Source organism: Lepidochelys kempii, chromosome 5, assembly GCF_965140265.1.
Source record: "Lepidochelys kempii isolate rLepKem1 chromosome 5, rLepKem1.hap2, whole genome shotgun sequence".
NCBI classification, from domain to species: domain Eukaryota; kingdom Metazoa; phylum Chordata; order Testudines; family Cheloniidae; genus Lepidochelys; species Lepidochelys kempii.
In genome coordinates this window covers 128,514,261-128,536,286 of record NC_133260.1, presented here as the reverse complement: position 1 = coordinate 128,536,286, position 22,026 = coordinate 128,514,261, and the positions used below count along the sequence as shown (strand labels likewise).

General features: G+C 41.0%; 1 protein-coding gene across 16 annotated transcripts in view; it reads left to right on the top strand.

The window, feature by feature from the left end:
* Window positions 1-13,307, top strand: part of PCGF3 (polycomb group ring finger 3) — a 108,589-nt gene extending 95,282 nt beyond the window's left edge. For all 16 annotated transcript variants that reach the window (XM_073345792.1, XM_073345797.1, XM_073345787.1 and 13 more), the window contains 3 exons: window positions 6,727-6,864; window positions 9,326-9,406; window positions 12,088-13,307. In XM_073345792.1, the coding sequence (XP_073201893.1) occupies window positions 6,727-6,864; window positions 9,326-9,406; window positions 12,088-12,135 (267 nt within the window). In that variant the 3' untranslated portion in view covers window positions 12,136-13,307. The remainder of the gene's footprint in view (window positions 1-6,726; window positions 6,865-9,325; window positions 9,407-12,087) is intronic.
* The last annotated feature ends 8,719 nt before the right edge of the window (window positions 13,308-22,026 follow it).

Here is a 22,026-nt window from a genome sequence, read left to right as displayed (position 1 = left end):
CTCCAGATCATTTATGAAGATATTGAACAAAACCGGCCCCAGGACCGACCCTTGGGGCACTCCACTTGATACCGGCTGCCAACTAGATATGGAGCCATTGATCACTACCCGTTGAGCCCGACAATCTAGCCAGCTTTCTACCCACCTTGTAGTGCATTCATCCAGCCCATACTTCCTTAACTTGCTGACAAGAATACTGTGGGAGACCGTGTCAAAAGCTTTGCTAAAGTCAAGAAACAATACATCCACTGCTTTCCCTTCATCCACAGAACCAGTAATCTCATCATAAAAGGCGATTAGATTAGTCAGGCATGACCTTCCCTTGGTGAATCCATGCTGGCTGTTCCTGATCACTTTCCTCTCATGCAAGTGCTTCAGGATTGATTCTTTGAGGACCTGCTCCATGATTTTTCCAGGGACTGAAGTGAGGCTGACTGGCCTGTAGTTCCCAGGATCCTCCTTCTTCCCTTTTTTAAAGATTGGCACTACATTAGCCTTTTTCCAGTCATCCGGGACTTCCACGGTTCGCCACGAGTTTTCAAAGATAATGGCCAACGGCTCTGCAATCACAGCCGCCAATTCCTTCAGCACTCTCGGATGCAACTCGTCCGGCCCCATGGACTTGTGCACGTCCAGCTTTCTAAATAGTCCCTAACCACCTCTATCTCCACAGAGGGCTGGCCATCTCTTCCCCATTTTGTGATGCCCAGCGCAGCAGTCTGGGAGCTGACCTTGTTAGTGAAAACAGAGGCAAAAAAAGCATTGAGTACATTAGCTTTTTCCACATCCTCTGTCACTAGGTTGCCTCCCTCATTCAGTAAGGGGCCCACACATTCCTTGGCTTTCTTCTTGTTGCCAACATACCTGAAGAAACCCTTCTTGTTACTCTTGACATCTCTGGCTAGCTGCAGCTCCAGGTGCGATTTGGCCCTCCTGATAACATTCCTACATGCCCGAGCAATATTTTTATACTCTTCCCTGGTCATATGTCCAACCTTCCACTTCTTGTAAGCTTCTTTTTTATGTTTAAGATCCGCTAGGATTTCACCATTAAGCCAAGCTGGTCGCCTGCCATATTTACTATTCTTTCGACTCATTGGGATGGTTTGTCCCTGTAACCTCAACAGGGATTCCTTGAAATACAGCCAGCTCTCCTGGACTCCTTTCCCCTTCAAGTTAGTCCCCCAGGGGATCCTGGCCATCCGTTCCCTGAGGGAGTCGAAGTCTGCTTTCCTGAAGTCCAGGGTCCGTATCCTGCTGCTTACCTTTCTTCCCTGCGTCAGGATCCTGAACTCAACCAACTCATGGTCACTGCCTCCCAGATTCCCATCCACATTTGTGTTTTCCCAAGCTATGACGGGTTGGAAGGATGCTAGTAGGAGATGATTATACACCTTTTCCATGTCTACCCCTGCTGGGTAGGAATTTAGTGCTTTTTACTGGGCAAAGTGGGAATCCATAAAGTCCAAAGTGGGAGCAGTCTGTAACTATACTTTTATCATGTGGCCAGGAGCATTCCAAGCAAAGGATCTCCACACTTCCAGTGCTTGCATGCGTGTGGGTGTGTAAACAAGAGATGCTAGTTGGGTAGTCTAATTTTAAGGTTATTAACACATTAAACAAGAGCTTCAGAATAGAATGTCAGGAGCTGCCGAGCTTGCTTTGACTTGCTGCAAGTTCCGGAGACAGGCCTGGAGAGGCAAAAGAAAGCAAAAAGGGAGGGGTTGTCTGTTAGTCAGTTCTCCTGTGCAGAGCCCAGTGAGGAGATGGAGAGTTACCCTCTCCTGCATACCTAAAGTTTGGAGGTTGCAAGAGGGCTTTGTGGGAGAATTTCAGGGGGATTTTCCCCTTCCTAATACACTGGCTCAGGACTGTGTGAGGGGACACTGTACCTCTTGTGACCCACAGCCAACTCCCCTGCAAGCCTTAGGAGGTTCATGTAGGGCTCAACGCCATGAACCTCGGTAAGCTTTGCCAGCCCCCGGTGAGCATTAATAACTTCATGCAGGAATATGTGGTACCTAAGGGTCATTTGTAGGGCCCTACCAAATTCATGGTCCATTTTGGTCAGTTTCATGGTTGTAGGATTTTAAAAATAGTAAATTTCATGTTTTCAGCTTTTTAAATCTGAAATTTCAAGGTGTTGTAATTTTAGGAGTCCTATCCCAAAAAGGAGGAAGGGGTGTGTGTGTGTGTGTGTGTGTGTTTGTGGTGGGGGAGGGGGTTGTGTGCGGGTGTGTCTTTGTGGTACTGCTACTCTTACCCAACAGCAACACTGCCTTCAGAGCTGGGCAACTGGACAGTGGCGGCTGCTGGCTGGGAGCCCAGCTCTGAAGGCAGAGCTGCTGTCAGCAGCAGCACAGAAGTAAGGAAGGCACGGTATGGTATTGCCACCCATACTTCTGCGCTGCTGCTGGCGGGGCGCTGCCTTCAGAGCTGGGAACCTGGCCATCAGCCGTCACTCTCCGGCCACCCAGCTCTGAAGGCAGTGCAGAAATAAGGGTGGCAATACTGCGATTTCTTCCCCCTCCACCCCCCCCCCCCAATAACCCTGTGATCCTTCCTGCAACTCCCTTTTGGGACCCCCAATTTGAGAAACGCTGGTCTCCCCTGTGAAATCTGTATAGTATAGGGTAAAAGCACACAAGTCCAGATTTCCCGGCGGGAGACCAGATTCCATGGTCTGTGATGCATTTTTCATGGCCATGAATTTGGTAAGGCCCTACTTATTTGGGATGGGGACCCTGATGAGTTGCCTAAGGTGGTGGGGTTTGGTGACAAACCACTAAGATTTTGGGGGGGCTGATGGCACTTTGCTAAGTGGGGCTCTGTTGCCATGTACCACCTATGGCAAAACCTTCTCTGCTCCTGGAAGTCATGAAGATTGCCCTCTGTTCTGCTTTTCATGCTTCCCACAATGCAGTTCTTCACAGTCTTAGGTTAGGATTAGTTAAAAATTAAACGGTAATATAAAAGTACCTTGTTATGGTTGAGTACCTGTTAGTAAGGCTATGATTTTGGGACAGCTGTCAGTGTTCATGGTAATTGTAAATTTGAATAAAGTTAGTCAACCCTTCCTTCCCTTCCAAATATTGCAATCTGGCCCACGTGGTTGCAGGACCACTCAGGTTTGGTGCGTCCACCCCGTGTGGATGGTGACAGGGTGCCGGACCAAAAAATTCAGCTTAGCCTTGTGGGAGAGGAGCTGCCACTGTGGGGGGAGTGTGGAGAGAGCTTGCTGTCCAAGCCACCTCACATCCCCATGGGTCATCTGCTTTCCCCCATTTCTGTGACATAAGCCTTTTTTCCCGCACCTCTGTCATGACCTTTATTAAAATTTCCATGAAAAAATCATAGCCTAGCCTATCAGTAATTTGAGTAAAAATCTTTTGGTGTTTTACTAGCTTCTTTTTGAAAAATTTTTACTTGTTTTCTTGTAACACCTTTAAATCTCAGACAAAATAACTTTCAAGTTGATGATCCTTTTTAAAACATGCATATAATCTGAATGTACGTTAACATGGCCTTTAAAATTATGTAAAGATGACACTCTAAACAGTCATTGAAAAAGTGAAGGTGGTTTTCACACTGTACATACCACACAGACTATGCTGACAGCTTGTGCCACATGCTCTCAAAGAAACTGCGGAACCACCTGATCAACATCTTCTACAGCAAACGGAAAGATTAAGAATGAGCTCTCAAAACTGGATATTCTCATCAAAAACCAACCTTTCACACACACTTCCTCGTGGCTGGACTTTACAAAAACTAGACAAGCCATTTACAACACACACTTTGCTTCTCTACAAAAGAAAAAGGACACTAAACTATCTAAACTACTACATGCCACAAGGGGCCACAACGGTGGTTCCCTTAACCCACCCAGCAATATTGTTAATCTATCCAAGTATGGTCTTAGCCCAGCAGAAGAATCTGTCCTATCTCAGGGCCTCTCCTTCTGCCCCTCCACCCCCACAAACATGATACAGTTGTGTGGTGACCTAGAATCCTATTTTCGACCTCTGAACAACACACCTCTGAACAACATACCTCTGAACAACATACTAACCCACAGAGACCTTCCTACCAAGACTACAAAAAGAAGGATTCTAGGTGGACTCCTCCTGAAGGTCGAAACAACAGACTGGACTTCTACATAGAGTGCTTCTGTCGACATGCACGGGCTGAAATTGTGGAAAAGCAGCATCACTTGCCCCATAACCTCAGCCGTGCAGAACACAATGCCATCCACAGCCTCGGAAACAGCTCTGACATCATAATCAAAAAGGCTGACAAAGGAGGTGCTGTCGTCAACATGAATAGGTCGGAATATGAACAAGAGGCTGCTAGGCAGCTCTCCAGCACCACTTTCTACAAGCCATTACCCTCTGATCCCACTGAGGGATACCAAAAGAAACTACACCATTTGCTCAAGAAACTCCCTGAAAAAGCACAAGAACAAATCCGCACAGACACACCCCTGGAACCCTGACCTGGGGTATTCTGTCTGCTACCCAAGATCCATAAAACCTGGAAATCCTGGACGCCCCATCATCTCAGGCATTGACACCCTGACAGCAGGATTGTCTGGCTATGTAGACTCCCTCCTCAGGCCCTATGCTACCAGCACTCCTAGCTATCTTTGCAATACCACTGACTTCCTGAGGAAACTACAATGCATTGATGATCTTCCTGAAAACGCCATCCTGGCCACTATGGATGTAGAAGCCCTCTACACCAACATTCCACACAAAGATGGACTACAAGCTGTCAGGAACAGTATCCCCGATAATGTCATGGCAAACCTGGTGGTTGAACTTTGTGACTTTGTCCTCACTCATAACTATTTCACATTTGGGGACAGTGTATACCTTCAAATCAGCAGCACACTATGGGTACCCACATGGCACCACAGTATGCCAACGTTTTTATGGCTGACTTAGAACAACGCTTCCTCAACTCTCGTCCCCTAATGCTCCTACTCTACTTGTGCTACATTGATGACATCTTCATCATCTGGACCCATGGAAAAGAAGCCCTTGAGGAATTCCACCATGATTTCAACAATTTCTATCCTACCATCAACCGGACCAGTCCACACAAGAGATCACTTCCAGCATACTACAGTGCTAATAAGCGATGGTCACATAAACACCACCCTATACCGGAAACCTACTGACCACTATTCCTACCTACATGCCTCCAGCTTTCATCCAGACCACACAACATGATCCATTGTCTACAGCCAAGCTCTGCGATACAACCACATTTGCTCCAACCCCTCAGACAGAGACAAACACCTACAAGATCTCTATCAAGCATTCTTACAACTACGATACCCACCTGCTGAAGTGAAGAAACAGATTGACAGAGCCAGAAGAGTACCCAGAAGTCACCTACTACAGGACAGGCCCAACAAAGAAAATAACAGAATGCCAGTAGCCATCACTTTCAGCCCTCAACTAAAACCTCTCCAACGCATTATCAAGGATCTACAACCTATCCTGAAGGACGACGACCCATCACTCTCACAGATCTTGGGAGACAGGCCAGTCCTTGCTTACAGACAGCCCCCCAACCTGAAGCAAATACTCACCAGCAACCACATACCACACAACAGAACCACTAACCCAGGAACCTATTCTTGCAACAAAGCCCGTTGCCAACTGTGTCCACATATCTGTTCAGGGGACACCATCATAGGGCCTAATCACATCAGCCACACTATCAGAGGCTCGTTCACCTGCACATCTACCAATGTGATATATGCCATCATGTGCCAGCAGTGCCCCTCTTCCATGTACATTGGTCAAACTGGACAGTCTCTATGTAAAAGAATAAATAGACACAAATCAGACGTCAAGAATTAGAACATTCAAAAACCAGTTGGAGAACACTTCAATCTCTTTGGTCACTCGATTACAGACTTAAAAGTCGCAATATTACAACAAAAAAAAACTTCAGAAACAGACTCCACCGAGAGACTGCTGAATTGGAATTAGTTTGCAAAGTGGACACAATTAACTTAGGCTGGGATGGGTCATTACACAAAGTAAAACTATTTCCCAATGTTTATCTCCCCCCCGCCCCCCCCCATACCTCAGACGTTCTTGTCAACTACTGGAAACGGCCCACCTTGATTATCACTACAAAAGGTCCCCCGTTCCCTTCCCCCCCCCCCCCCCCCCCGGTAATAGCTCACCTTAAGTGATCACTCTTGTTACAGTGTGTATGGTAACACTCATTGTTTCATGTTCTCTGTGTATATATAAATCTCCCCACTGTATTTTCCACTGAATGCATTCGATGAAGTGAGCTGTAGCTCACGAAAGCTTGTGCTCAAATAAATTTTAGTCTCTAAGGTGCCACCAGTACTCCTTTTCTTTTTATTGTACACTTGTTAGTGTTTACACCTTTTGGTTTGTGGTTTGACCTTGACAACTCCTGAGTTAGTCAGAATGACCTCTAAAATGTACAGATTAGCCGCTGCCAACTTCTGTCCAGACATTTTAAGAGGTAAATGAGGTGTAACTATAAGCTGACAAGTTATAGACAACTCGTTTGCTTTAAGTAAGGTGAAGGTGAACATTTGACTTCAAAGGTGTTTAATTTTTAAGTTTTGACCTTATTTTGGTAGACCAATGAAGGCTGCTTATAGAATGCATAATCAGGATTGCAGGAAATCCTATTAACCAATTCTGGACTGTTTGCTTTTCCCTGAAGGTAAGCATCTGCTTGGAATGCAATAGCAGCAAATTGCGTGGATTGAAACGAAAATGGATCCGCTGCTCAGCACAAGCAACAGTCTTACATCTAAAGAAGTTCATTGCCAAAAAACTTAATCTTTCTTCTTTTAATGAGGTAACGTTTTAGCATAAGAGAAAATCGCACTGTAAATAAAAAGCTTGTAGCAAGTGTATGAAGCTCACTTTTTAAAAGCAAAGCTTTTCCTTGTAATCTTGTTCTTAGAGAGAAACTGAACAAACCACTTTAAGATAAAATGTGATTATTGTAGTAGGACTAAAATAGCTTTTTCATCTGAGCTGGATCAAGGCAAATCTGTAGCCTTTTTATAAAAATATAAAGGCAAAATATGAATGTTGAAGCACTTACCTCCTTCCTTCCCCCAACTTAATCCCCTTGGGTTTCAGCCCTTGTTGGTACTTGGGCTAGTAATATAAGCCACATGGCTTGTCTAATACTTTAACACCTTTTTCCACATCCAGTTTTAAATCATTGTCATTAAGGTAAGCTTTGGCATAGGCTTCCACTAGTGTTATATGTTTATATGATCATGCGTGTAAGAGAAAATGGAGAATTTCACCCCAGTGCATAGGGCCAGTGCCAGGCCTATCCACCACTGAAGTCTTTTTTAAGCCATATAGCTTAAGTGGTCCATAGCCCTTGTGTTGCTCTTATGCACAAGGATGAATTTCACCCAAAGTATAGGGTCAGCATGTATCCAACATAAACTGGGGGGACTGCTGGCTATGCTCCTACGTTTCCTCGCAGGTTGATCATGCTTCCAAAGTGGAAAAACTAGGAGACTGTGGGTCACTGGGAAGCCATTTGGTGGGGGGGGGGGGGGGGGGAAGAGAGGTGAATGAAGAAGTAGGAAGAAAAAGGGGGTCATCATCTTCCCTCTGATCTGCCCCATTTCAGATTGTAAAACTAGGACACATTATTATGAAGGGCAGCAGCCATACAAACAGTCCCATCCTCTCCTCGCACAATCTAGTACTTACTCTACCATGTCCTAGCCCAAAGGACATACCACCAGTTCATTCACGGCCTCATTCCCAATTGAGTGTTGCGTTGGTATTCAGCCCTGCCAACTCCTTGTCTGTTTCCCAGCTCAGAACCGCCTTTCTGCTCAGAAATACCCCTGTCCCCACTTATGCACACCTCTCTCCTCTTCCTACCTAACCTCTCCACAGCTCTGAAACATCCTCTCCCATGCTCAGAATACAACCTACAAAAACAGCCAGCCTTTCGGACTCTGAACCCTTCCCCTTCCTACCTGACCACAGCCACTCTCACCTGGCTCAGAAGTCACCCACTCCTTGCACCCCCCAGTGTGTAATCTATCTACCTACCTCTATTCAAAATTATTGTGAAGGCTACTTTTACTTAAAATAGAAATTGTCAACTGAAACAGCTTCACTTGTTCATGTATATAACAAGAGAAGACCACCTGTACTCTTGTTATGATCACCAATTTAAAAACTTATTTGGGTAGTGTGAAGGAAGGAACATGCTTAATTTTATTGGCTCTTACTTGTATTTATAAGTGGTCTTTTCCCCTGTGTGGTCGCATGGAGTTCTCACAAAGGGAAGTTGCATTCCTGTACCAAGTGAAGAATAGACTTAAGGACTGAAGTAATTGCACACTTAAATTATCACAGAGACACTTACTAGTTCTTACATCTTTTTACTAGGATGTTAGTTTTCAAATCTGCAAAAAGGTACTGTAGCCAATGTTAATTTATATAAAACGTAGTCCCTGTGTGGAAGAGACCAGCCATTAAAAATACAGCTTCCAACCCAGGTTGTCATCTGCCATATGATGCCTAGAGAGACAAGGCGGGTGAGGGAATATCTTTTATTGGACCAGCTTCTGTTGGTGAGAGAGACAAGCTTTTGACCTCAAACAGAGCTCTTCTTCAGGTCTGGGAAATGTATTTAGCTGTGCCACTCTGAGTACAATGTGGAACAGATTGTTTAGCATGAGTAGATAACACACATTTCAAGGGTCCATTCAAGGTGAAAGCCACTTCAAGGTAAAAGCTCATCTCTCTCACCAATAGAAGTTGGTTCAATAAAAGCTATTCCCTCACCCACCTTGTCTCTGTAACGTCCTAGGACCAACAACACTGCATATGACAATATGATGCTAAACAGTTTTCGTAGCATGTCAAACAGGATAAGCTGTCTTCACATGAGACTTGGAAGGAAGTAAAGTTTGTACAGGTTTTTTAAAAGTCCTGATGATGGTTTGGAGTTAGGGGAAGGTGTCAATATCACATAAAGAGTCAGTGGATCAAAAAGTTAGGGTCTACATTATGAAACATTCCCATGGTGGACTTTCATGGGTTGAGGATGTCTTTCAACATCCAGAAATCAGAGAAGAGACCTATGTGCTCTCTCCTTTAGGACTGAAAGTTTTGTTTCACACAGTGTGGGAAGCGTTAGGATTTTTCTGTTGTCTTCAGATGATTTTGGACATGTTTAACATGACTTTTATCCATCTGCATTGTCTTGTCACAGAAGTGTGTTCTGTGTGTCTCTTAATGAATTTAAGTCTCTCTTCCTTTTCAATCAGCTGGATATATTATGCAATGAAGAAATTCTTGGCAAGGACCATACGCTCAAATTTGTAGTTGTCACTAGATGGAGATTTAAGGTACGACACAACTGCTTTTTCATAAATTCACTCATATTTAGAATGAAAATTAAGTCATTAACCTGGTTATAGAACAGAGTTCATAAAGTATCTATTGTACACAGTTTTATACCTGCAGTAACTTTAAAACTGGCTAAAAAATTGGTTAAAAGTCCATCCTGGTTTAGGGGCAAAGTGAGGGCAACAACTCGAAATAAAGAACAATATATAACAACTGGGGAAAAAGGGGCAAGTAGATAGCTATCAATATAAATTAGAAATTATGAAATGTAGAAAATTGGAGAGGGAAAACTAAAGACAACAGGAAAAAAATCCATGGCTGGCGAGGCTAAGGACAGTAGGTTTTTCAGATAAATCAGGAAAAAGAGAAATTCTAACAGTGGTATAGGCTCTTTACTATATGGAGATGGTGCAAATGTTAATAATGCAGAAAAGGTAAAAGCGATCAATTTATAGTTCTGTATTTGGAAAGAAGCAAGATGATACACTTGTGTTACGTGACGATGATGAACTACTTTTCGGTCCATTGGGAATTGAGGGCATTAAGGATGCTAGGGATGATGATGGTAATAATTGGCTCTTATATAGTACTTTTTATCAGTAGATCTCAGTGTTTTACAAAGCAGATAAGAAACATTGTCCCCATTTTACAGATGGGAAAACTGAGGCACATGGAAATGAAGTGACTTACCCAAAGGTCATCCAGCAGGCCCAGATAGTGTGAACCAACTAAGAGGGTTGGTTCAGGACATCTCTGGGTTGCTGGTGCTGTTTATTATTTATATTACCATAGCACCTAGGAGCCCTTGGAATAATGGGGAAATTCCGGGAGATGAGACGAGTTTCTCCACAACTGGAGATGGGACACTTGGTGGGGTTGGCCATCGCTCTGAGGTGGTTCCAACAATCCTCTTTCTCAATGCCCAGCTGGTGTCTTGCTCACATACTCGGGGTCACACTGATTGTTAGATTTGGGGATGGGAAGGAATATTGCCCTAAGTCAGATTGGCTGGGACTTTGGGTTTTTTTTTGCCTTCCTCTGCAGCATGGGATGTGGATGCCTGCTGGGCATGACTCACCAGATCCATTCCCTGCCATTGCAGGGGCTTCGGGCATTGGTGGCACCTTGGTCTCTCATGTTCTCTCCCTGCGGCACACAATAGTTTAGTTTCCTGAGGTCTGGAATGCTTTGGTCTAACTAAAGTCTTCAGCCTTAATAGAAAAAGACGAAAACTAATGGCCTGTGGTATGCAGGAGGTCAGACTAAAAGATCTCATGTTCCCTTCTCGCCTGAAACTATGCATATTGGCAAAACATCAGCAAAGGACAAGCAGGATGACGTGGGTAAATAGCCTGACATCAATCCCAGGCAAAATAACGGAGAAGCTGATACAGGATTCAAACAATATAGAATTGAAGGATGGGAAAATAATTAATGCTAGCCAACATGGTTTTATGGAAAATGTCTTAAGCCTGATTTTGTTTTTTGACCATTACAAATTTGGTTAATAAAGGTAGTTGCGTAGGTGTAATATTCTTACACTTTTGTAAGAGGTTCAACTTAGTACTACACAGCATTCTAGTTTTAAAAATTTGAACTATACAATATCAACAAAACACACCTTAAATAGATTAGTTGACTGACAGATCTCAAAGTAATGGTCAATAGGGAATAATCATTGAGTGGGATGTTTTTAGTGGGGTCCCCCAGTGATCAGTACTAGACCTATGCTATTTGGTATTTTTATCAAAGATCTGAAAGCGAGTATAAAATTATTGCTGATAAAATTTGCAGATGACACAGATTGGCCAGGTAGTAAATAAAGATGAGGCCAGAGCAGTCATACAGAGCGATCTGGATCGCTTACTAAGCTGGGCCCATTCAAACAAATTATATTTTCCAAAACCAAAGTGACACATCTAGGAAGAATGAATACAGGCCATACCTACAGAATGGGGGACTGTATCTTAGGCTGCAATGACTCTGAAAATGATTATGGGGTCGTAGTGGTGGACAAGCAGCTCAGTGTGTGCTCCAAGTACGATACTGTGGATGTGATCCTTGACCACATAAACCGGGGAGTAATGAACTGGAATAGGAAAGTGATTTTACTTCTATATGTGGCATCAGTGTTGAAAAATTGGAAAGGGTGAAGAGAAAAGCTATTAAAATGATCTGTAGGTTGGAAAAAATACCTGATGGTGAGACTTAGAGCTCAATCTGTTTAGCTTATCAAAAATAATATTGAGAGGTAACTTGCTTATAGTGTAAAAGTACCTTCATGGGTAGAAACTGCTGAGTACTAAAGGGCTTTCGAAGCTAGCAGAGAATGACATAACAAGAACTAGTGGCTGGAAGTTGGTCAGACACATTCAAATTAGAAATAAGACACATTTTTAGCAGTGAAGGTAGTTACCTTTGTAGTTTGTTCTAAAGGTTAAGTGGTGGATTCTCCATCTCTTCAAAGCACACTGGATGTTCTAGTTAGGCTCAATATACAGCTAACTGGGTGAAATTCTGTGATCTGTTATACATAAAGTCAAACTAGATGATACGTGGTCAGTCCCTTCTGGCCTTAAAATATTAATCGATAACATATTTTGATGAGTTGATTGCCTATCACATAGGAGGATTCATTTTGCTTTTGCTTTTTAAATTAGCTCATTATTTTATCTTGCAGAAAGCACCTCTCCTGCTACATTACAGACCCAAAATGGACTTGCTGTAAGAGACCTTTATTGTCCTTCTGGACAGCGTTTTTTGCAGAGACTATCATCAGGCACCTTCTTAGTGCATCACTTAACTCACATGTGACACGAACCAGCAGAATTGTTTTGGAAGACTGTAGTGCTCTCACAGCCAACCAACCTTCTGAATATTCTTCTGGAGATGTGTTGCCCAGATTTCTGGACAGAAAATATTTATACTTTTTTTGTACGAAAGAAATAAATCACAAGAGGACACTACCAGCACTAAGTTTACAGATCCTGAAAACACTTCACAGTTCCATGTAGCTCAACTTCATTCATCTCTTTGCTGCAGTTCCACAAAAATAAGTTAAAACGTAGGGGTTTAAAGGTTGTCTTTGACACCAAAATTACCTTTAGTTACTTTCCATCTTTTGAAACTTCTAAAGCCTATTTTGAGATATTCTGCAAGGTGTTCCCGTCTTACATAGTATGCCTCAGTTACTTTGGCTTTCATTGAGCCCTTTGAAGAGCATTGAACGTACCTTATGATTATAGAGACTGGTGATATTTATGCTGCATTAAAAACTTCCTAAAAAACTAGGCATCTGAAAACTTCATGAGTTTCACACAGTGCTTGATCTCATTTTATATTTCATTAATGTTTTGGCATCCTCTGCATGTTTTGATGAGGCTAATGAAAATGAGTTTACTTTTTTAACATGGCCCAATATTTTGCTGTGGCATAAATTGCATCCGATCATAACACACAAGTACTCAAAGTGCTAAATTTGTGAATTTTAAGGTAGACTTGTCTTATACAGTAAGGGCTTGCAGAAATTTATTTTTTCTTTACGGAGAATGTTTTTTCGCTAAATTTGTGGTTAAATAGTGGTTAAAGCATTTTTATTTTGAGAAACACCCCATAGAAACATTACACAAGTTTCCATTTCACTGGTTTAAAAATTCAGCTGTTAATTACTGACCAGTTCTAGATTTCCTTTAATGGTTTCCTTAAAAAGCCATTGTTTTCTTTAGTGTCATCATTAGCTATCTTGGAGGTCAGACTAGATCGTAGCAGTACCTTCTGGCCTTAAATGTATTAATCTAGATTTTGTGTTCAGCCTCGAGAGATGCAGGACACTATGTCATCAAGTCCACGCTCAGATAATGCTTAGAGGGGTGTTAACTAAAAAAAAAAATCTTGAAAGGCTTTTAAAAATAGGTGACTTAAAAAAAACTGTTAATATTGGTTGAAAGTGATTTCTGCAGGCGATATACTGTATAACATAATAAAAATATTAAATGTTAAAATGTTTGACTGGCATGGGGGATTGTAAGATACTGAAAAGAGGGTGTGCAGTATGACACACTGGCAGCTGGAGGTTATTACTTTCTTTTTAAATGCTCAGGAGGGAAAGTTCCCCTGTCAGCTGAAAACCAGTTTTGTATACATATTATTAAACCCTTTTATTCCTCCATAAGGCAAATCTCACTGGCTAACATAAGCATTATGCCTGTTGGCACCACCCTACTCCATCCAGTTGTGCTCCTCTGCCCTGCAAGAAATCATTATTTAAAATTAGATTTAACATCAGGAAGTAAATCCTGAGAAATACTGGCTTATCCAAACATGTACACTCGCTTTTCTCCTGGGTCTGAAAGAAATCCACCGCCTTCCCAAAACAGCATGTTCCTGTGTGCCTCCTTACACGTACTTGCCTGGAGTCTGCTGGTCCTCCATTTGACTCCTCTCTTAGTTTTCCTACTGCCACATTTGTGAGAGGGAACACAATCTCACCTGTATATATTTCAAAACAGCGTTATAAAGCTGTGTTCTTTTATTTTTATTCATAATCGTAGAGGTGAATGAGGAGGAAATCAGAATGGGTGCAAATGGAGAAACAAGGGAAATCTACTAGACTAGTAGGAGTGCCATCTCTGCAAATCTAGGGCGGGAGAGATGTAAATGTACTTGGACCAGGCAAGACAACTTCACATCTAGGCCTTGGAGGGTATGGGGAATAGAGTTTGGCTTTGGTTTGATCTTTCTGTTCCTGTATGCACCTACCTGCAGTTCAGCTTTTATCTATGTATAACATGAAGAAAAAATAGCAGTGTCAGAAGAGGAAAGGAGAGACTTCAGTAGTTTAGTTCTAGCAACTGGCCCTTTGTGAGCTTTTCACAAAATGAACCTAGGCGACGTGACCCTATAAGTCAGTTGATTTACCAGGACTTTGTGGAACTGTTAATCAGTTGTCCGCATTGTGGGGTGTGTCAGGGAACTTCAACCAAATGACCCTATCCTAATCAATCAGATTAATTTGAATCTAAGGGTTTAATAAATATATATACATGATGTGTCTACCTCAGAACACGCACTGCAGCAGCATTTTGTAAAACCAGACGTTACTGTAGTGCCATTGAAGTACATCAGAATTTGAATATTTTCCTGTGTAATTAAACTGAGGAGCAATTAAACAGATGAACGTGCAAATTCAAAAAACCCTCTGCCATTCAGTTCTAACTCTCACTGTAGCAATCTACAGTACAGAATATATATTTGTAAGTTTGTAGCTATCTTTGGAATCACTTGAATTTGCTATGGTGCTATATCAATATATTTAAATATCTGTTGATATCTGTATAGATACGTAAATCTGAAGCCTGTATTAACACCAACAGCTGGTTATAGCTCATAATTGTGTGTAACTCTGCTTTTTTTAAATGTATTAACCTGATAAAACCTCAGTGGTAAAAATACCTATTTTTCTAAATTGCATCATGTCAGAATATCTTCACTACAGAAACTATTTCCCATAGGGGTTTACTGCACCATTTGGTTTGATTTTAACTTTGTAGAAAGAGTAGCATACAATTAAATTCAACAGTCAGTGTGAGACCTTAAGGATTCTATTTCTGAAAGTTCTGTTTTACTTCTGTGAAGCTTAAGAGACAGTTGATTTAATGTCAAAACTATATTGGGGAAAAATAACTATTGTTTTTTTAAGTATTGTTTAAGGTCTGAAAGTCAGGCTCAGCTTAGATATCTCTTGGTCCTGCTTGGTCATGTTCAGTTTATTTTGGTTTTAGTGAAGATGGAGTTACTGTGAAGTAGTTTTCACAACTGCTTACGCTGGTAAATAATTGCAGTACAAGTATCTTGTTGCATTATCCTCAGCAGCAATGAGACTAATTACCCAGGCTCATAGTCTCACTAGATATAGTTTTCATTTAAAATAGAGAATTCAGATAGAATATATAATATTGAATTTAAATAAGATTTGGGGGTTTTAAAAAAAATTAACTTTATAAAATTATTTATTCTATTTTAAGCCTTCTATCTTATTTTACCATCCAAGTATTTTGGTTTCTATGGTCCAGCTTTATTTACGGGCATATAAAATGAAATTGTGAGATGTTTTTACAAGCTTCTTCCTTTTACTTTGAGTTTGAGTAGTTTTTATTTGATGTTTTTGTATGGATAAAGAGCATTACTTATGCTTTTGTGCAATAGGTTTGAAACATGCATTTATAAGGCATATGTTTAAATTGTAAATGTAGCATCTACTTACCGCTAAATTGAGAAGGAATGTAGGTGGGATTTTAAAAATGTACATTCAAATGGGTTTTTGTTTGGTTTTTTTAATTTTAATTTTTTATTTTTTTTTTATTTTTATTTTGAAGTGAAGTTTGGGGTTTTAAAATTGTGTGTAAGTGCAAGAACTACCTGTCAGCAATATGTTAAAATAAATGATCTGGCAAGAAACCTTAATGTGAATTGTGGAAGCAATCTGCAAGACTTGCAGCCTATCCGAAATTGTTTTTGTGCCATTGTTACGTCTGGTATCTTTGTGTACCATCTAACCTGGGAATATTTATTTTTTATTGGTTGTGCAATACTATACACAACACTATAACCTCTGGGGATATGGGACCATATGAAATATCAGACTCAACTATGATGGTGCTATTTTTTCCAATAGGCTATGAGCCTTTGAAAGCTTATCTGGCTCTATTGTCTTCGTAACAGCATAATTAGTCTTAGGAGAATCTTACCATTGAGATAAACGTAATAGGAAAAAGCCAACCAGTTTTTACATCAACAGATGAATCTTTGATAAATTTATATTGTAATCAGTACTTAAGAAATGCATTTAATGCAGACAGCGTAAACTGTACTCTACAGAAAAATTCAGTTTCTGTATTTCCTCAGGTAATCACTTCAGTTCAGATGCTTCACTGGAAGTTTTAAAGCAACCTACTCATTTGTTCCTCTGCTTCAAAGTTAAAGAAAAGAAAAAATCCCATATAGGCTAGAATTTTTGCATAACTTAACTATGCTTAACTATAACGGAGAGGTTCACTTAACATTTCCTTAGGTACCAGGTGCAGAGAGAGCGCTTATTTTAAGGTGCATAATTTAACTTTGAACTGCGTTTTGATGAAAGCAGAGATTAGGTACAGATTTTCTGGAAACTTGCTCCTCATGGTAAGCCCACTCTTTTATTTTTATTTTATACTATTGAGTTTGAATTTGCTCATGTACAAACTTAATATCCAGTCCTGCAATCTGATCCACCTGGCAGATCCTTATGCCCTCGCAGAATCCAGTTGAAGTCAATGTGGCCTGCCCCAGAGCAGATTGTAGGATTGGGGCGTAAATGTCCAATACTGCAAATGCTGACCTTGTAACTTTACTCACATGGATGGTTCTATTTAAATCTAGTGGGATTATTCACAGGAGCAGAGTTACTTAGCAGCATGCCTGCAGAAGTCCTTATGATTTACAACATTGGTTTAATATAATCCTTAACATCCAAATGATTTAACTGGACAAAAGAAAACTTTTTTTTTCTGGAACAAGATTAATTTAGGGTTAAGGGACAATAAGCCAGTGCAACCACTAAGCCTTTATCCTCAATATGTGGTATAATAAAGATACTGAAACTATCACAGTATAAAATCATATTTTTGACTTAGTTTCATTTGAAAGTTTACATTTTTTTTATGCTTTGTGTTGCTGTGTAATTTTTGTACTATTGGTGGCTAGTTTTTGTCTGAATAAGCCTTTTGGGATTATTGCTTAATGTTTTGATTTTATGATAGTGAAGCTTGTATTCAGTGTTTTGCCAATTAATATTATATGCTTGTTAATAAAAGCAAAAAAGCTAACTAAAATTCTGTCAGGCTGAAAGTTTATTGTCCATTTTTTCCCAAGAACCTAAAGGACTAGCTAGTACAATACAACAGTACTATACAATACTGCATAAACCAGAATATTCCCCTTATATAGTTCTATAATGTATCTTCCCCCTGAAATGTATACCGCTTTTTTTTTTTGCTTGAATCCAACACTAGCACTGAACAAAATGTTACACTAACGACAGAACTCCTTAAATTGGTAAAATGTTTGTGCCAAATACATGGCAGTCTATTCATTAGCAAATAAAGTGACTTCTGTTGGATGAAGGAGGTTATTTTAGGTGCTTTGGACTCTTCCTGTATTTGTGTGTATGGATATATTTGCCACACTGTACATGGTGTCAGACTTGCTCCTCTTCTGTTAACGTCGCTGTGAGGGTTCATATTGGAGTCCAACGTTGCATTGGACACAATTGACAAATGTTAAATCAAAAAACCAAACCTGCCGAAATCCTTATTTTGTTTTAATTGTTAAATGATTGACAGATACTGATTGTCTATTTCCTCTCTGGTTGAAAGTTAGAAAAAGGACTTAGAGTAGCTAAAATGCCACTTCAGAGAGCTTTGGCTCATTAACCAGAGGTAAATTTGCCTTCAAAGTGTTGATCTAATTTTTGGTTGCTTTCTGGGTTATTTTAGTAGTTTCTTCCCTAACTGTTTAAGATCATCAAGGATTATGTAGGAACTCCTCAAAAGGATTTACTGTTTTTGGCTTAAACGAAGCTCAAGGTTAATCTAGATACTCTAGTAAACTGCAAAGCATATAAAGCCCTAGGTGAATTTCTTTGCAGTATCTGCATACAGTAATGTGTATTTTCAGAATTGTGTGTGGTGTTTTCTTCTTATTGGGAGAGGCAAAAGGTTTAATGTTTCTGCCATTTTGCTTGGAATTGTAAGGAACTCTGGTTCTAAACCATGTAGCGATCTGTTCCTGCACAGGGTTCTCACTTGCACTAATGGTAGTGATGTGTAATCTTCCTGAGGAGATGAGGCCCACTAGATAGTTTTGCCATTGATTGGCCATTTAAATACCGGTGGGAGAAATCTGTCTCAGAAAGGTCCCTTTGTTCATGTGTGTCACTAAAAAGTGAATAAATAATAAACTTCTAAGTTTAGCACTAATTCTGCTGTGTCAGCAAGCACTATATTTCATCTTCTTATTCTCGTTGTTAGTTGATCTGTCATTTCTCCATGACTTTCCTTTGTTGGTTGCTTGAAATGCACCTACAGACCAGTGATTTATGCATGGGTGTTTCTGTTTAGTTCAGCACACTGCACTATTGGCAAGTATTCCAGGCATCTAGGGAGAAATTAACAGTGCTAGAAACCAGCGGATGTATTTCCCAATAGTGTAATTGTATGTTCCACACTGCCCCTCCTGTAACTTGCTGGAATAGTTAAGTGATAACCAACTTTGCCAGCTGTGACCCTTGAGCCATGCCCTACACAAAAATACATAAGAACACAAATCTGCACTCTAGTCGGGTTTTTAATAAACATCTACATGGTGAGAAAGTTGCTCAGGTGTATAGTAAGAATGATGCGCACATATACCTCATTTCAGGAATGGATAAAGGCACCACCATTGGCATCTGTTGTGACTGGGACCTTTTGAAATATGCTCTTGCAACACTTGTTTTATAAGCTAATGTTTTGTATTGCTTTGTGTACAATATATTCGACTTGTAGTTATTCAGATTGTCTTTGGCGTTGATTTTGGACATAAAAATAAATTCTTTGATCATTAATTTTAATTTCCATGATTTTTGTGCTAGTCTGAACTGATGGATCTAAATTAGGTTTGATTGTGAGTCATAGAAAACTAAACAGGAGAAATGTAGGGGGAACAAAACAAAACAAAAAAATTAGCATCCCAAAACACAATTGCTAATCTACAGGACAATAGTAGAATCTACTTGAGTTTGGTTGTGGAATTCCCAGAGCCTCACAAACATAGCCTAATAGTCATGTTAGTGTGAATATACCCATGTTCCTATAGAGCTCTGAAAGCTATCCACCTGCCAATGCAGCTCTTATTGAGCAACAAACTAAAATTCTCCCAAGAGGTAAGCAAGCCCTGGAAAAGTTCAGAAATCCTAATAATCCTTTGCCTACTGTGACTCTCCCTGGTTGAATATTTCCAATACTCTTCAGTGAGAACAACACTTAAGCTAAAAATTGATTTAAAAAAAAATTAAATTCAGTAACTTTCGTATATGGAAGTTCTGTTACCTGCATACATCTGAAATAGTACCCTTTTTAGTGGTGGGTTAATGCTAAGTCAAAGAATTGGTTAATTGTTCTCATAGTTCAGATAATAGAAATTTATATAAAATATTTAGGGCTGGCATCAAAAGTGACAGTCTCATTATTCTGTCTTATAACTTACTCAGTGTCTTCAGGTTTCCAATATGTGGGCCATTTACCCTAAAAACTTTATTTTCCTTTATCTGAGAAATCCCCAGCTGCAGTATATTTGAGCTTAGAGGAAGAACAGTTTGCTTGATTTTGACTTTGAAGTGAGCTGTTTTGCATGCTTTGAAGTTAAACACATTCTTTGACATGCTGTCAACAGTGCTGATGAGGCCTTTATGAATATATAAGATGCTTCAGAGATGTCTGCCGATGAGGTTTGAGTGGCATTTCACATTTGGAGACTGTTCTAAACAGAAGTTTTTCACCTGGTGATTTTTCTTGGATATATTTTGTGGTCTATGCTTGTATGAAGGTTGTTTATATGCCATGCTTGAGGGGGAAAGAAAGACTTATTGGTGCATTTTGTGCAATTGAAGTTACTTTCAGTATCTACGGCAGAGAGAGCGAGAGAGAGAGAGAATTGAGAAGATAGGGTGGTCAACAAACACCAAAAGTGGGGGAAGTACCAAGCTTTCTTTTTTGCTTCTGTTATTTCCAGTTGTGACGAATGTGGGGATGCTCAGCAATGAATCTTGTAATGTGGCTTGCGTTAAGGATTTCCGAGATGTTTTCAAATATCTGGGTGTTGCCGGCACCCAGTGCTGAGAGGCTAAACGACAGCTGGGGTTGGTTCGCTACCCGGTGTGCTACACCCAATAATCACAACGGGGTGGAGAAGCAGAAAGGTTTATTTGCAGCTGCAAAAAGGTACAGGGAGAATAAGATCTCAAATCCTGCACCCAGAGCAGGAAGTTACACAGGCTTTTATACATCCTTTTTTCCAGCATACTTATCCAATAGCAAGCTGCTCCAAGTATCCATATAGCCAGCCAATCCAGTTCCCAGCTAGTTCCCTTGTTCTCTGTATCATTTGTTAAACCATACATAAAGCTGCTTTATTCAGCATTGTTCTTCCATATCTGCCCTGTTCTGCCTTGCTTAGTTTCAGGCAGTCTGACTCTGCGACTTATTTTTGCAGATCCTCAGCATAACTGCTGTGAGTGCCTCCAGGCGGGGGGGGCCAAGGACACTTGGGCATAGTACGCAGAGCTGCTGCGAGTGCCTCCAGTTGGGGGGGGTGGGGGAGCAAGGACACTTGGGCCTAGTGCGAGGGGGCTTCATCGACACTCGTGGTCTTCCATGCCTTCGAGTTACCTAGTGGCCATGCCCCAGTGTCCCCAACAACTCCCTCCTTTGAGAACACTCAACAACCTTGGCTCTGAGTTTTCTCAGTTGGGCTACTTATTTCTTTACAATAGGACTTTGCATAAGCACTTTGTGATAGCCCTGAAGAGAATGACTTATTAACTTCTGCAAAAGGGCCCTACCACATGATACTGCACAGCATAATACCAGTAATACAAGCAATCCAGGAAAGAGGAGTTTCAATAACTGGCTAAATAAACCACCAAGCCAAGATGACAAACCCCAGCCTAAAAACAAGGTTTGCAACCAATCGCTCTCTGGGGCAGTATAGGCAACCTGTGCTCCGGCTCGGGCATGGGCCTCAGCCTTTACCACCTTTTCATAGATCTCATAACTGCTATCATTTACATATACACAACATCGGGGACCGACGAGGGCACCAACCCCTCCTTGGGATGCCAAGAGATAGTCCAAAGCCAGCCTGTTTTGGAGGGAAAACGTCCTGAGCTGCTGTACCTCTTTATTTAACGTTTTTACTGCTGACCCTAAATCACTAACTGAGTCCTTCAACTCTAAGGCAACTTTCTCAAGTACCATTTGCAGCCTTACAGTAATGCGGCCAATGCGTGCCGTGGCTGGCCCGGTAAACAGTGGCGCTATTCCCAGTACAGAGCACCCTACAAGCTTCTCGGTTGTGAGGGAATTCTTCATATTGCTCTCCAATGCCGTAGTCAGTCGCCGCAGGGTCTTTTCTCGTGACTCAGCAGGGGTGTCTCAGGCATTTCTAATCTTTCCTTTGGGCAGTGTGGCAGTTATTGACAGATGAGGAACTCCATGAGCTATATAACAGCTACCTGTCCAATTGGCTGGCAGCACCTTGTAAGCCTTTTGGCCACATACAAAATTGTGACCCTGTAGGGCCCAGTAAGGACTGTTTCTTAAGGGGATTCCTGGGATATTTAATGCTGCTTTGGCTGCCTTTCCAAACAGTTCATATGCCCCTAAGGGGGCATCCCATCCTCCTGATTGGGTACAAGTGGGGGCGTTTCTAATTGTGCCGTTCAAATTACACTCGCCATAGGGACCACTACAAACCCACCATTGGCTTGCTACATTGGAGATATTAACTGGACGGCAAGTTATATTTCCAAACCTTTCTTTTGTGG